General features: G+C 44.2%; 1 protein-coding gene across 5 annotated transcripts in view; it reads right to left on the reverse strand.

The window, feature by feature from the left end:
- Nucleotides 1-16898, reverse strand: part of itsn2b (intersectin 2b) — a 149355-nt gene that overhangs the window by 93903 nt on the left and 38554 nt on the right. For 4 of the 5 annotated variants that reach the window (XM_060933563.1, XM_060933566.1, XM_060933567.1 and 1 more), the window contains 3 exons: nucleotides 12404-12467; nucleotides 12169-12306; nucleotides 11945-12051 (listed from right to left, as the gene is read on the reverse strand). The exons of the other annotated variant lie outside the window; for it this stretch is intronic. In XM_060933563.1, coding sequence (XP_060789546.1) covers nucleotides 11945-12051; nucleotides 12169-12306; nucleotides 12404-12467 — 309 coding nt within the window. The remainder of the gene's footprint in view (nucleotides 1-11944; nucleotides 12052-12168; nucleotides 12307-12403; nucleotides 12468-16898) is intronic. 5 annotated transcript variants of the gene reach the window in all.

Raw genomic sequence — 16898 nt, forward strand, 5'->3', positions numbered from 1 at the left:
TCCATTCATATGGAGGTACGGGCCCGGTACCCCATACTCCCAGAGCACCTTCCACAAGACTCCTTCCACATGCTCTATGGAAGGTGTGTCAGACAGGTTCAGGAGATCCTTGAAGTATTCCTTCCACCATCCGCCTATAACACCAGTTGAGGTCAACAGCATGGGCAAAACACTGCTTTCCCCTCCTGAGTTGCCTGACTGTTTGCCAGAATCTCTTTGAGACTGACCAAAAGTCTTTCCATAACCTCACCAAACTCTGAAACCCGAGGTTCTATTACATTACAGGCATTTAGCAGATGCTCTAATCCAGAGCAACATACAACGTACCCAGAACAGCCTGGGGAGCAGTTGGGGGTTAGGTGCCTTGCTCAAAGGCACTTCAGCCATTCCTGCTGATCCAGGGAATCAAACCAGCGACCTTTTGGTTCCAAAGCTGCTTCTCTAACCATCAGGCCATAGCTTCCATCATCATCATCATCATATTATTATTATTATTATTATTATTATTAACAGATGGCTTCATGCTTTCGCAACTGCTGCAGCCACACTCCACTTGGCCAATCAGTACTAGTCAACTGCTTCAGGAGTTCCACAAGCCCACCAGGCTTGGAATGCCACCTTCTTCAGCTTGACAACTCCTTTAATTGCTAGAGTCCACCACCAGTTTCAGGGGTTGCTGCAATGACTGGTGCCAACAACCTTGTGAGCACAGCACCGTACAACTGCTTCAGCAATAGAGGCACAGAATATGGTCCATTCGGACTCAATGTCCCCAGCTTCTCTCGGCAGGCAGAAGCAGCTCTACTGGAGGTGCGAGTTGAAGATCTCTCTGACAGGGGGCTCTGTTAAACATTCCCAGCACACCCGCACTACATGCTTGTTTTGTGCAAGGTCTGTCCAGTGTCTTCCCTGCCATCTGATCCAACTCACTACCAGGTGGTGATCAGTTGACAGCTCAGCTCCTCTCTTCACCTGAGTGTCCAAGACATACAGCCACAGGTCTGATGACACGACTACAAAAAATAAAAAAATAAATTCCATCATCGTCCCAAGACCTAGAGTGCTCTGGTACCAAGTGTACTTATGACCACCCTTACGCTCAAACATGGTGTGTTCATGATGGACAGACTATGCCTAGCATAGAAGTCCAATAACGGAGCACCACTCATGTTCAGATCGGGTAGGCCGTTCTTCCCAATCACACCCTTCCAAGTTTCACGGTCATTGCCCATGTGAGCATTAACCCTCTGGGGTTGAGAGTTTTGCCAGCGAAGCTCGGCACGTTTAGAATGAATAGGTCATGTATTTAGATTAATATCTTTGCGAGTTTTTAAAAATCACAAGCATGATAAACATATTAACAGAAACTTTATACTTTACACTTTCCTATGTGCCCACTGCCAAATATTTAGTTTTTAAAATTACCTAAATTAGATTAAATAAAACTTGGTCACCTTCCTCAGGTCACACCAGAGTCAGAGCGCTGAGTTCCCACTTACACACTCGTAAGACTATTCACATGGTAAAGGCATGATAATCACTTTCACTCTTTCGGTTTCAATTGTTTTCTCTTTTGTGGTGGGAACGCCCACCGTAAACAGGATAAAATCTGTCAGACATACTGTAGTTCAGGTTATTTGAAGGTAAAACTTGTTGCAAGATTGCACGCAGATTTTATGCACTTCAGATGATTCAGTACAGTGATTCAATTTCAGGACAGCAAATCAGTTCATGGTTCTGGCTCTCCCCTTTTAGTTATGCTGTCATAGTTAGTTGCCGGAGTCCCTGCTTGTACTCAGTGCAATATGTATTCTGTTCCTACTTATTCAGATGACATTGGGCATAACTAACAACCTGTTTGTGAAGATTCTCAGTCATCCAGGTCATAGTAACTGTGGGTGGTAAAAGAGAGCAACTGGATTTGCTTGAAGATTCTTGAAGACGTTTCACCTCTCATCTGAAAGGCTTCTTCAGTTCTGTCTGACTAGTAGGGAGTATCAGGTATTTATCCTCTCATGGATTAAAAGCTCATCTACGGTGTCGTTAAGTCATCCTGTTGGTGTGGGTCACTGGGGGCTGGATGTGAACGGCTTCGAGAGTCGTTAGGGTGATCAATCGATTGCCCATTAAGGTGATCAATGGAATGCTGATTCTCTCTGTCCTCTTGTGAGTCACTGAAAACAGCTGGGTTTTGGTGTGCATTCAGTTGTCTGGGAAGTGTGCCAAGGACTGCATTGTAGGTGGCTGATAATTGATGTCTTAGACCCCCACCTCTGTTCAGTGATGGCCGTTCCAAGTTGACAAAAATGGCTTCTTTAACTCCTCGCTCATACCAACGATCCTCTCTGGCTAAAATGCGTACGTTGCAATCCTGAAATGAGTGTCCTTTGTTGTTAAGATGAAGGTAGACAGCAGAGTCCTGGCCTGAGGAACTGGCTCTCCTGTGTTGAGCCATATGCCTGTGGAGCGGTTGTTTAGTTTCTCCAATATACGAGTCTGTGCATTCCTCACTGCACTGAATTGCATACACTATGTTGTCCTGTTTGTGTCTGGGTATTCTGTCCTTAGGGTGGACCAGTTTCTGCTTCAGGGTGTTACTGGGTCTGAAATGTGCCGGAATGTTGTGTTTGTAGAAGATCCTCCTAAGTTTCTCAGATAGACCAGAAATGTAGGGAATGACAATGTTCTTGTGTTTGTTCCTGTTATCCTCCTTGTCTGTTATGTTCCTTTTTCTGCTCTTGAAGAAAGACCAGTTGGGATACCCACAGTTCTGAAGTGCTTTCTTGATGTGATTCTGCTCCTTCTCTTTTCCCTCTACCATTGTAGGGATGTTCTGAGCCCTGTGTTGCAAGGTCCTAATGACCCCGAATTTGTGTTCCAGTGGGTGGTGAGAGTCGAAGAGTAGGTACTGGTCTGTGTGTGTGGGTTTCCGGTAGACCTCGATGCTAAGGCTTCGGTCTTGTCTAATGTGTACATCACAATCCATGGCGGCTAGATTATTCCCACTGATGTCCTCCCGAGTGAAACTGATGTTGATATCCACTGCATTGATGTGCTTAGAGAAGGCTTCCACTTCATGGGTTTTGATTTTAACCCAGGTGTCATCCACATATCTGAACCAGTGGCTGGGAGCAACTCCTGAAAAAGTGGTCAAAGCTTTATGTTCCACTTCCTCCATGTAAAGATTGGCCACTATAGAGATCTTGCAGTCACGTGACCGGAAAGTACACAGCCGCCATCTTGTCGGTAAAAAACACAGCTGAATATTGCTGCACTCGTGTACAGAATGGATCAATTTCAACCGACGGACTACACTGCTCATTTTTCTAATGAACAGATAACTAGATATATGTCTAAAATAAACAACCTACAGATTAGTGACCCTTATGGCTTACCGGACGTAGTTTTCATGACCGTGTCAGTGGATTTTGAACTGCCAGAGGTGGAATACCCAGACGTGTATAATTACCTCATCAACTTTCCCTCGCTGTTCAGTGGTGAAGCACTGCGTGCTTATAAATCTCTGCACAGTTATCTTTACAGAAATTCAGGATTTGTCAGCAACTCAGATGTGGCATCTTGTAAACAAGAAAATAACAATCCTCATTGGACAGGTAAGTCACTTAAGTATTGAGTATAGCACTGACCAGCCGATTATAGAATAGAATAAGGTAATTCCAGCTGTAATTCCAAATCGTCTGTCTTGTTTACCATGGATCTGGCGTTGGAGAGATAGAGGCTTAGCAGTGGAGATTTGAGTGGCTGTTTTCTGAGCTTAGTCAACAGGCTGGCTCTGCAGCCTCGCTTTTGCTTCCGCTCCCAACGCCGCCTCCTTCGCTTTGCTTCCGATAACAATCCACAGAGACCCAGCTGGTCTCGCTATCTCGTCCGGAATGTTGTGCATGTGATGGAAATCGCTACAAACCGTGATTTTCTGCTGGAAACCAATGTCCAGTAAGTCCATACGGTTGTAGTGGATATTGAAGTCCGGTACAGACGAACAACACACAAAAATACACACAAAAAACAAACGTGCACAGGTAGGGAGAGCTTGTAGCCGCAGCCGTTGTGGTAGAATTGTATATAGTAGGATTTTCCAGAAGAAAAGGTAGAAGTAGAAGCAGAAGTAGAAGGCGGAAATATGGCGTTTGACCAACAAGACGGCGTCTGTCACAATCTGGATCGGCTGTGACGTAACATGCAAGTGCTCCATAGGGGACACCGGTGAGCCCATGGCACATCCATACTTCTGTCTGTAGAAACTTTCATTAAACTGGAAATAAGTGGTAGTCAGGCAGAGGTCAAGCAGGCTGCTGTCTACCTTCATCTTAACAACAAAGGACACTCATTTCAGGATTGCAACGTATGCATTTTAGTCAGAGAGGATCGTTGGTATGAGCGAGGAGTTAAAGAAGCCATTTTTGTCAACTTGGAACGGCCATCACTGAACAGAGACATCAATTATCAGCGACCTACAATGCAGTCCTTGGCACACTTCCCAGACAACTGAATGCACACCAAAACCCAGCTGTTTTCAGTGACTCACAAGAGGAAAGAGAGAATCAGCATTCCATTGATCACCTTAACGGGCAATCCATTGATCACCCTAACGACTCTCGAGGCCGTTCACATCCAGCCCCCAGTGACCCACACCAACAGGATGACTTAACGACACCGTAGATGAGCTTTTAATCCATGAGAGGATAAATACCTGATACTCCCTACTAGTCAGGCAGAACTGAAGAAGCCTTTCGGATGAGAGGTAAAACGTCTTCAAGAATATTCAAGCAAATCCAGTTGCTCTCTTTTACCACCCACACTAACAACCTGTTTTTTCTCTCCCCCTCCTCCCCCCAAATCTGTCCCTCCGAGTTACATGTTGATCCTGGGATCGAGATGCTGACCTTTTCTGCTCCTCGGACCTGCTTGATCCATCCTGGTGCCCTGTGTCTGGTTGGAGTCTCATCGCATCGCTCCTGTGGAGGATGGCCCCATGAGGACAGTTGAAAGTCACACTTGGAGGACGCTCTGGACTCTTACAGTAATGCTTTTATGGCTGAGGACTACAGTTGACTTGCTAACTTTAGGACTGCAGTTGTCATGAACAGTTTTGCACTCAAGTTTCCATCAATGACGAGTTTATAACATCAACGAAACTGACTTCATGTTAAAACTTATTCATGTTGTCTGTTGTTGGCCAAATGAGGATGGGTTCCCTTTTGAGTCTGGCTCGTCTCAAGGTTTCTTCCTCATGTTGTCTGAGGGAGTTTTTCCTTGCCACCATCGCCACAGGCTTGCTCATTGGGGATAGATTAGGGATAAAATTAGCTCATGGTTTAAGTCGTTCAAATTCTGTAAAGCTGCTTTGCAACAATGTTTATTGTTAAAAGCGCTATACAACTAAACTTGACTTGATTCAGAACAGCAATGTGGTTCAATCTTGAGAACTGCGACACTGATGAACGGTGCCTTTTTTTTTTTTTAAACTTCAACTCTCTCCAGCCAAAGATCAACTTCTCATCTCATTATCTCTCACCGCTTTGTCCTGTTCTACAGGGTCACAGGCAAGCTGGAGCCTATCTCAGCTGACTACGGGCGAAAGGCGGGGTACACCCTGGACAAGTCGCCAGGTCATCACAGGGCTGACACAGACAACCATTCACACTCGCACCTACGGTCAATTTAGTGTCACCAGTTAACCTAACCTGCATGTCTTTGGACTGTGGGGGAAACCGGAGCACCCAGAGGAAACCCAAGCGGAGAACATGCAAACTCCGCACAGAAAGGCCCTCGCCGGCGACGGGGCTCGAACCTGCACCTTCTTGCTGTGAGGCGACAGCGCTAACCACTACACCACCATGCCGCCTACACAGGAAAAATGACTGAGGATTTTTTTCCAGAGTTAAAAAGTATTTTCCTCAAAATATAGTTAATTTTGCTCTATTTTGAGTTTAGAGAGTAAAATTTGGAGTTGGAATGGGAGCACAATTACAGAGTAATTGGATAACAGAGATGGTTGTGGCTCTGAACTGAATAAAATAGTACAAGAGTTAATTTCAAGACACACTGAATAGAGTCAAATACCAAAATAAACTCAAATAACAAATGAAGGTGTTGTATAAAGCAGTTTTAGAACGGTGTTGGAATGTGTGAAAAAAACATTACCTTACCCATTGTGACTTGACCTGATGAGATTAAGAGTCGGCAGTGGGAGGGGTTTTCCCTCTTCTCACTGAATGGAAATTTTTTTACACTTCTCACCGAATACCCCTCCCACTGCCAACCCTTTATCCCAAAACAATAGGACAATTTTTTTTTGATGGCCAGTTAGTTGTCCAAATCAGTGGAGCAGATTTAATTTTTTGTGCTTGATACATTCCTAAGACTGAACAGAATCACCTCAAGTGACAAACAGTTCGACAGAATGGGTAAGGCCATGCCCCCCCACACACATTCCAACACTGTTCAAAAACTGCTTTTTACAACATAAATGTTATTTTTTTAAAAAGTGCAAAATCACGACATACATACTACATGGATATTACTGTAGCTGAACTTGTGCTGAATACAAATAAAAAAAGTCATACGACTTTGAAAATACTGCTTAGATTTGTTGAAATTGACACTGTTGGCATCCGTCTGTCTCGAGAGAATGGAAACTGCACTTTAAGTCAACTTTTGATACAGCTTCTACGATGGCTTTGCAGACCAATTTTAGATCAGCAGGCCTTGCTACAGTTATCACAAACACAGATTCTTGACCAAAAGGGGCCAGGATACACCCCTGCCTTCTGAGCTCTCTTCTTTCATCTGAGCATTGGAAACACTTCTCCTCGCCTCTCAAGACACCAGCCTTTATAGCCACCCTCCAATTCCCACGCTCTGCCGCAACCATCTCCCAGGTCTTTGGGTTGATGTTGCAAGACAGCAGGTCATGCTTGCAAACATCTTTATCTTAAAAGGTCATAGGCAAAGGTATTCAATTTATGCACATTCGAAACCATGTTAAAAAAACCCTCTATAATTTTCTTCTGGTCCCAAGATGTATTTTAATTATTACTTATTAACAATAAGTCAACGCAGATTGAGGAGAATTTCTGCTCGGCGATTTTCGTGACCACTCGGCACGTGACGTCATTCATGGCAAACAAATGCTTGAGTTGAGTCCACTTCCGTTTATTTGCATTACCATTCGGCTTCAGTGCAGACGTGCATTCAGGAATTTCCAGAGAAAAACCATGCCTTGTTGTGCAGTGAACTGTAACAATGGGACCAGTTCAGGAAGAAGTTTTTACCTTTTTCCGAGAGAGGAGAAGAGAGTGGATTGTGTGCGTGAAGCGAGAGGGTTGGCAGCCGGGTAAATACACTACCCTGTGCTCCGATCACTTTTTGAAGAATCCCGATCTGTTGGAGAGTTTAGGTGTCCATGTCGGACAGAGAAGGCTCAAACCTGATGCTGCTCCAACAAAATTTGAACACAAAATCAAGCAGTCAAAGAAGAAACGGACCAGCAATGTTCAAGCAAAAAGGAGAAGATTGGAGGTAAGCATTTTTACCTTTGCTTGGAATTGACAAGTCAAGAATCCTGAGGGATCCTGTACAATCATTGTGGAAATGAGACAAAAGGGATTTCTCCTTGCTTAGAGTAGGCTATAAATAGTATAATGCTTGTATTATTATTAGCAATGTATTATATTAGCAATATAAACGAATCCACGTTATATTATAGGGATTGTGTGCACGCACCCATGTGGTTTAATTATTGAAAAGGGCTCTTATTTAGTAGTACAACGAAAGTAAGAATTTATAACTACCAGGATAAATTGTTTGGGCGCGAGTCTTGAAGTCCGGGGTCACCACGATCAGAGTCGGCCGAGTCGCTGTCCGATTCCGAGGCCGCACGGCCAAACCAGTGAGCCACATTCACCAATTGCTTCACAACGGCCATAGGTTCATACATATGGTTTCACCTCTAGATATTCAATTTGGAGAGTTCCTACTTCAAAATCGCTATCAGACATTTTACACAACCTCTCATGACCAAAGTCCGTACATGTGTGCTCGGTTCGCAAGTAAGCACAAAACCGCTCCCAGTCTGTTTGCCTTGAATGACATCACGACGACTGTCCCCTGGCGGTAAAAGTGCACATAAGCGAGATGTAAAACAAACCTTCAGAACTTGCGCAAACCAGTATATTTTAACCGTTTTATTCAATTTTAGGGTGCAAATTAGACACCAGGAAGGTTGAATTTGCTTTTTAGGTCATTCTTCTAGAAAATAAAAGTTGATATTCTACATTCCACCTCAGACCCTTGCCTATGACCTTTAATATGGGTCTGCCTGTAAGGTGAGAGCCAGATGAGAGTTCTCCATAAATATCCTTTGGGATACAGCCATCGTCCATACGCCTGACATGTCCTAGCCACCTCAAGCATTGCTGAGAAAGAAGGGTGAACATGCTTGGGATGCCTGCACAAGCAAGCACAATCTTGTTTGAACTTTCCAAGAGATGTCCAAAATGTGCCTGATGTTTCTTAGGTGGAAGGAGTTTAGTTTGAGCTCCTGTCGGGAGTACAGTGTCCAGGTTTCACTGCCATAGCACACACGCCTGATAGACTGCCAACTTGGTATTGGAGGTTAGTAGGCCGTTATCCCATATGCTCTTTGCCAGGCGAGCCATGGATGTTGCAGCTTTGCTGATGCGTTGATCAAGCTCCGCATCCATGGAGATGTTACGAGAGATGATCGAGCCAAGGTAGGCAGTCGTCAATTACCTCAAGGAGTGTGGTCATCAAGGCGGATGCTTAGAAATGTTGCCAACATCATGGGTCATTACTTTGGTCTTTTTTTAGGCTGATAGTTAGGCCAAACCCTCAGCAAGGAAGTGCAAAGCAGTTAATAAGACGCTGTAGATCATCCTCAATGTGCTACAAGAGCTGCTTCGTCAGCAAAGAGTAGTCCCCTGATAAGGATCTGCCATACTTGTCTTTGCCCAAAGGCGCGCCAGATTGAAGAGGTTTCCTTCGCTCCTGGTCTGAGGGTATAAACCCTCCTAGCATTTCACAGGAGGCATGGCAGAGAAGGAGGGAGATGATTCCAAAAAGCATTGGGGCAAGAACACAGCCCTATTTGACTCCATTTTCAATCAGAAAGGGCTCAGACGTTTTGCCTTCATGCTGGACCGTGCCTTTCATGTTTTGGTGGAATGACATGATCAGCTTAAGCAGCTTTGGAGGACAGCCCAGTCTTTGAAGTAAAGTGAAAAGGTCCTCTCTGTTGACAAGATTGAAAGCCTTAGTAAGGTCAATAAAGATAACCAGTAGCGAGCGTTTGTTAACAGCATTTTCCCTGAAGCTGCCTCAGGGAGAAGATCATGTCGATTGTTGATCTTCCAGCTCTAAAACCGCACGGTGATTTGGGATAGACACAGTCTGCAAGCTTCTGTAGCCTGTTGAGTGCTACATGAGCAAAGGCCTTGCCAATTACTACGAGCAGTGATCTTCCACGGTAGTTGTCGCGGTTGCCTCGACCTTCCTTGTTCTTATACAGGTGCACGATACTGGCATCATGCATCTCTTGGGGAACAAGGCCTTCCTCCCAACATTGCAAAAGGAGGTGGTACAGATGGGATAAAAGTACGGTATTCTTCCCTGCCCTGATGACCTCCGCTGGGATCCCATCCTTGCCTGGAGATTTCCCACATGCAAGGCGGCTTACAGCCTCACAAAATTCCGCAAAACTAGGTGGCGTGTCCAGTTCTTCCATTATAGGAAGGGAGGGAGTGCTTGTAATAGCTGCCTCTGTAACAGTGGTTTCCCTTGAGTACAGTTCTTGGTAGTGCTCCGCCCACATCATCTGTTTGCTCTGGTCTCCGCTGGGATCCCATCCTTGCCTGGAGATTTCCCACATGCAAGGCGGCTTACAGCCTCACAAAATTCCGCAAAACTAGGTGGCGTGTCCAGTTCTTCCATTATAGGAAGGGAGGGAGTGCTTGTAATAGCTGCCTCTGTAACAGTGGTTTCCCTTGAGTACAGTTCTTGGTAGTGCTCCGCCCACATCATCTGTTTGCTCTGGTCTGATAGGATCTTGCCAGAGGCCGATTTGAGACGATCAGACTGTTTTCTATGGGCCAAAGGATCTCTTCAGTCCGTCGTACATGCCATGGATGTTACCACGGTCAACAGCAGCTTGGATGCTCAGACAGAGATTTCTCCAGTAGTCGTTTGCACAACATTGAGTGATCTGCTGAGCATCATTTCTTGCCTATCTGAGTGATGCAAGTGACTGTGCAGAAGGGTCCTTCTTGTAAAGGATAAGCGCTTTCCTTTTTGCCTCGATTGCTGGCTTTAACTTGGCAATCCCTGCTTCAAACCAGTCTGGGTTCTTCTGTACTCGTCATCCAAAGGCCTCGAAGGCAGAGTTGTAAATCGAGTCTCGGCTGTAGTTCCACCTAGCTTCAATGCAGCTGATAGGACTGTCCTTGAAAGCATCCTCAACCAACTGAGCAAAACATACACACTGATCTGAGATGGCTGCCTTAGCTGCATTGATGTGAGGGCAACATTGCAACATTGAACGAAACACCGGCTTGGGATGGAGACGTACTTTACTAGCAACCAGGGAATGGTCAGTATTGCAATCAGCACGATGATAGCTGCGAGTGAAGAGTACGTCATTCAGTGTTTTTGTGTTTTATCATTAGATCGAGTTGGTGCCAGTGCCGAGATCGTGGATGGCGGCAAGATGCACAATGGATCGGCTTGGTGGAGCAGAACGTGTTCGTAATACAAAGGTTATAATAGGAGCAGAGTTCTAAAAGCCCACTCTCGTTTAGTTTGCCAATACCAAAATGATAGAGGCAAGTTGGCTAAGAACCGTGGTCAGAGCCAACTCTAGCATTAAAGTCGTCAAGGAGGAACTGGCCAAGGAGGAAGATTTGTTGAAATTGACAAAATTTCAACAAATTTGAGCATGACAAAATCATTAGCGTGCCAGAAAATGCCCTCAGACCCCAAAGGGTTAAAGTCCCCTTGCAGAATGACAAGTCACCCAAAGGGGTGCCTTTCAGCACCCCACCCGAGGCTTCCAAGAAGTCTGAATATGCCAAACTAGAGTTCAATGCATAAGCCCCAACTCCACCAGGGTGAACTCCAATAGACTGTCACCAAACCAGGGGACTATGAGAAAACCCACACCTGCTTGCCACCTCTCACAGAGAGCAACTCCAGAATAGAGTCCAGCCTCTCTCCAGGAGTTTGGTTCCGGAGCCCACATAATATGCTGAGGTGAACCTGGCTATAAAGTGGTCACTAAAAATGAAGTAAAAGAATGAGCCATCCATTATCCGTAACCGCTTATCCTGTGCAGGGTTGTGGGCAAGCTGAAGCCTATTCCAGCTGACTATAGGCGAGAGGCAGGGTATACCCTGGACAATTCACCAAGTCATCACAGGGCTGACACATGGAGACAAACAACCATTCACACCCTCAGTCAATTCAGAGCCACCAATTAGCCTAACCTGCATGTCTTTGGACTGTGGAGGAAACCGGAGCATCTGGAGGAAACCCATGCAGACACGGGGACAACATACAAACTCCACACAGTGGTCCCATTGGCCACTGGGCTCAAACCCAGAACCTTCTTGCTATGAGGCGACAGTGCTAACCACTACGCCACCATGCTGCCCAATGAAAGAATGAATTAATCCATAAATTTTAAGTTACCCTGTTAAATTCAGTTCCTGAGAACACTAGTAACTTCCCCAAACTGCCTCAAGACAACACCCCTCATTGTGTGAGAGCAATTCATTCGTAAAATTCCTTATCACAACTGCATATTGTGTAACTGTTAGGGAACTGAGAATGTAGAAACTGGGAGGAGTGCAGAACTGAGTCACAGAGGTGTTCGTACAGAGTAGGTGTTGGGTGTGGTGAGCAGCCTTACAGTTATTCTTGGATTTTTGTGGAGGATCAGCATCAGTAAATTCCTCAGCCAGGGAGGCATAGCTGGACAAACTGGTGGAGCCATTCAGCGAATCACCAACATTCCCCCTAAGTGCAAAATTAATAAAACTCATTTTTATTTAACTCTTAAGGCCAAAACTCTTAACTCTTACAAAAGTGAAGAGAAATCTGGACTGACAGGACCAAACGAAAATTTTGCTGTACCTGAGTGATGGGGGTACAAGGTCCACAGGAAGAGCAAGAGGCAGAGCCTGTCCTTCCTTAGCCATATCAACCAGGTGCATGGCCAGAATAAACTCGTCCGCCTTTAGTTTACCATCCTTATCTACATCTGATAGGTTCCTGTGAACCCCCATAAACAAATATAAATTACAAATCCATTCTTGTGATGGAAAATAGAGAATGCATAATGCAAAACATGAAATGAAGAGATACCAACCAAATGGTGGCTAGCTGGGATTGACTTAATGATGTTGAAGCCATTGCATTCCTCACTTGAGGGCCTACAAAGTTAAAAGGAATTAAAAATATATCCACAAACAAATCTGACTGTGTTTGCATAATGTCTAAACAGACACTGACCTTCAATAAGAGTTTAAAAATGTGCCTAATTTCTAACAATATACTGACCCACTTGTGAGGGCTAATGTTTAAACTTTAGCTATGCCTTTGAACTTTAGATTTTGTTGATGCAATAAAACTGCATAAAGAGTAACAGCTACTCTTTTTTTTAACTTGACAATTAGATATTTGAAATATTTTTCCCTTGCTAATGGTACATTGCAATATCTTTCCTGCACCCCCCCCCACACACACACTAACCCCACTCCCCCCCTTCCCCATATCTTATTCTTTTATATTTGAATATGTAAATACTTAATTTTAATTTATCTAGAAGTTTCTCTCCATTTCTTTTCTCTGTTTATCCGTAATGATGCTGCTGGAATCTTAATTTCCCTGAGGTAACCCTCCCAAAGGGATCAATAAAGTTTTATCTAATCTAATCTGTCTGAGCGCTATTTTTGATGCTCAAACCATCTCTGACAATACCAGGGGGAGGGGGGGGGGGGGGGGGAAACCTTATGAAAATACAAAAAACATTACAACATTGCAACATGAAGGCCTACATTCTGTTTTTATTAATGTATTTTAAACTTAATCCATTGACGCCGGATGCTGCGTCGCGCAACATTGCCCCTAGCGCCGGTTGTTGCATAACGCAACACTGCCCCAAATGCCGGTTGCTGCATAACGCAGCATTGTTGATTTGTCGTCATTTTCAAGACGCATGCGGCATGTAATGCACAATCATTGGTTCAAATACACGTGGTGGATGTTTTCGATTTTTTAAGACCATGTGACCATGGTCTTTTGTCGTGTGATTTGTTGTGTGATTTGTCGACAATAACGTCAATCAGCCATACTCGCTGTTCTGCACACGTGCGTTTGTTTAGCTATTTGACACCGGCGAAAATGGCTGCGGTTACTGCGGAGACATGCTGTGACAGTGATGGAAGTGATGTGGAGTTGGAGGGGGGTGAACAGATTTTAATCGAGGAAGAGATAGAGGGAGATGTGCCGGAAGACCCCTTAGATAGAGAGCAGGAGTGGGATTTGTTTCTTGAGGATGAGGAGGAGGAATTCCAAGGCTTCCAAGTGGACTGGCAGTCAGATGGATTTCGCCCCCCACGTCAACAAAAGTTCACTCGGACACCTGGGCTGAAGGTGCCGATATCTGAAGATACAAGCCCTTTAGATGTATTTTCGAATATTTTCACTGAGGAAGTTTGGGATATGTTGGTGACAGACAAATGTATATGCTGATCAGACGCGCGGCCATACACCATCAAACTTAAAGTGGAGCCCCGTCTCAAAACAGGAGATGAAATCGTTCAATCGGTCTCTGCATAACTTTTGGGATAATAAAACTACCAACTCGCCAGGATTACTGGAGACAGAGCAAGTGGCTGTATCAGACAAAATGTCCCCCGAGTGATGGCACAAGATCGCTTCGACATGATCTGGAGGTAATTATTTATTCTTGCGCTCTCTTCTGACGACTTCTGTGTCTTATTGCGTTACCCTTATGGAAAAAAAAACCTCGGCGAATTACTGCACTATGAAAACTAGGATTTTTTTAACTAGTGTTACTGCAGTATACAGTATAATTGCATAATGCAAGACATACGATGCAGGGTTTTTTTTATTTATTATTTATTATTATTATTTTGCAATGACGTCTCCATCATGGCCAGTAATGTACCCGAAGTGGTGTTAGAGCCTTCTACTAGGCCTACTACTACTACTACTACTACTACTAATAATAATAATAATAATGTGATTATGCTTTAGTTATAGTATAGTAACAGTATATAGCAATAGTAATAGTAGTATAATAAATAGCAGTATTGGGCAGTAACTTCACTTTATCCTGAATCGTAAACCAAAACTACATGTCCCAAATACCTAAATGTCCCAAATGTCCAACATTGATAAATAGTAATACAATTATAAATAAATAACTTAAATAACAATACATATGGAATAGATAAATTCATATGCATAGCACAATACACAAAACAATAAATGGCCAACACGTGCACGTCATAAGTTTACATGGACACCAAACATCATAAAGAAATCCAGCCAGCAAAAACTTTTTGAATTTTGAATCATGTTTTTTTTAGATATCGACATCTCCAAGACAACACTGACCCTGCAGTGGACAAATCGGACAGGCTATGGAAACTGTGGTGCTTCTTGGACCTCCTCCTGAACCAATACCAGGCCCTTTATGAAGTTAATGGTATCGTGACTAGGGTTGGGCGGTATCCAAATTTTGATACCTTTAAACCGTCTCTGTGTTTTCCCGGGGTATACGGTATTACCGAGAAAAAAATAATATTTTGTTTCGGCCTACTGTGTAACGTGCACCTATGCCTCAAATGTACTATTTAAAAGCAGCATAGCGAATTATGTGCATTGTGGTATAGATTAAGCAGCAAAGCGAATTTTGTGCATTGATGAATGGATTAAGAGATATTTCAAAGCATCACGCAACTCTTCCTTCATCTTGAAAATAGCATTCAACTGTCGTTTACACATGTCTGCGTTGAAACGCCATTTGCAGCACTATTTCACCTACTCCATCAAAAAAAAGTACACGATGAGCAGGATCATACCCTTTCAAGCATGGGAAATAAAAAAAAGAAAAAGAATCAACCAATACCCAAGTCCGTTTAGACTGCGCGATAAACCATATTCTTCAGCGCAAATGAGGCGAACCTAATTCAAATGCGTGATAGCTGCACAAGGCAAAATCATATGGGCCCACGTCATGCCATGGCGGGGAAATTAATAATCAAATGGCCTTACCTTGCTTAAAACGTTGTCTTGATCACATAACTCCTTACAATTATTCCACTTAAATCCATACGGTTTAACACACCCAACAAAGATAGCAAGCGCATTGCTAATTCCCACCAGAAACCGAACAGTTTACGCTACGATGTTTTCTTCCGTTTCTTCAGTAGATGACATTTCAAACGTTTATTACCCACATCCCAAATGTCATACGTTATATTATTTTACCTTGTTGTTACTCATGTAACCTACTCAAAACACAACTCATTGGAGAGATCTCGTGGAAGTGGAGTACCCCAGGCTATGGTGTGCCTTAGGGGACATATTAGATTTTTTTCGATTTTGCGCGGTCATTTACATTATTGCTGGCTCTTCCTTTTCGTTTGGTTTGAAACCAAAATGCTGCCACACTGCCGATGTTGTATTTTTTTTTGCCACTAACTCGTTATCTTGACTTGCCATCTTTCAACCGCGGTCTCAGTCTCTTTTTTTTTTTTTTTTAGATAGGACAGTATAGAGAGACAAGAAATGAGCGGGGGAGAGAGAGACGGGATCGGGAAATAACCTCGGGTCGGAATCGAACCCGGGTCCCCGGATTTATGGTACGGTGCCTTAGCCATCTGAGCCATGACACCCCCACGCTCAGTCTCTTGCAAAGCTTTCTGTCAGACTCCAAAATGTCACGCAGGGTTGCCATGGTAACGACATAAACAACCCTGCACGCGATGAAAACTTCTTTAGGAAATTGATAGAATTAGTGAAAATACGATCACACAGTTATTCGGGATGATCTTCAATTTATTATTTTATATTATGACCTCATGTACTCCATATTTATTTAGATATTATATATTTTTTTAAAATGACGGTAATGAGACCAATACCGTTGGTACTTTTGGATACCTCGGGATACCTTCTTACCGTAATACCGCCCAACCCTAATCGTGACCATGGACGAGTCCATGGTCAAGTACAAAGGGCGGCTGGCGTTCCAGCAGTACCTCCCCATAAAGCCAGTAAAATGGGGAGTGAAGGTATGGGTGATGGCTGAAAGTACAACTGGCTATGTCACCAGCTTTCAGGTGTATACGGGGGCCACAGAGGGCAAGGCGGAGATCAACCTGGCGCACCGCATTGTCACCAACCTGGCCAGCCCATACTACGGATCACACCTGTCTGTTTACATGGATAACTTCTACACAAGCGTGCCCTTGCTGGTTTACCTGAAGGCAAGGGGAATTCAGGCTTGTGGGACGGTGCGCGCAAACAGAAGGGGCCTACCAAAGACCAAGGAGCTCAGCAAGCAGGCTGGCATGGCCAGGCATCAGTATCAGGTGGCTCAACAGGATGAGCTGACCTTGTGCGTGTGGCAGGACACCAAGGCAGTGATGGTCCTGTCCAACCACCATGACCCCATGGCTTTGGGGTCAGTGAAAAGGAAGGTCGAGGATCAGCGTCAGGTGGAGGTTGAGGTGCCAGCCTGCCTTGCTGACTACCAGCAACATATGAAGGGTGTAGACCTGCTCGACCAGATGGTGGGGTACTACCAAATCGATCACAGGTCTTCGAAG

Source organism: Neoarius graeffei, chromosome 11 (assembly GCF_027579695.1).
Source record: "Neoarius graeffei isolate fNeoGra1 chromosome 11, fNeoGra1.pri, whole genome shotgun sequence".
NCBI lineage: Eukaryota > Metazoa > Chordata > Actinopteri > Siluriformes > Ariidae > Neoarius > Neoarius graeffei.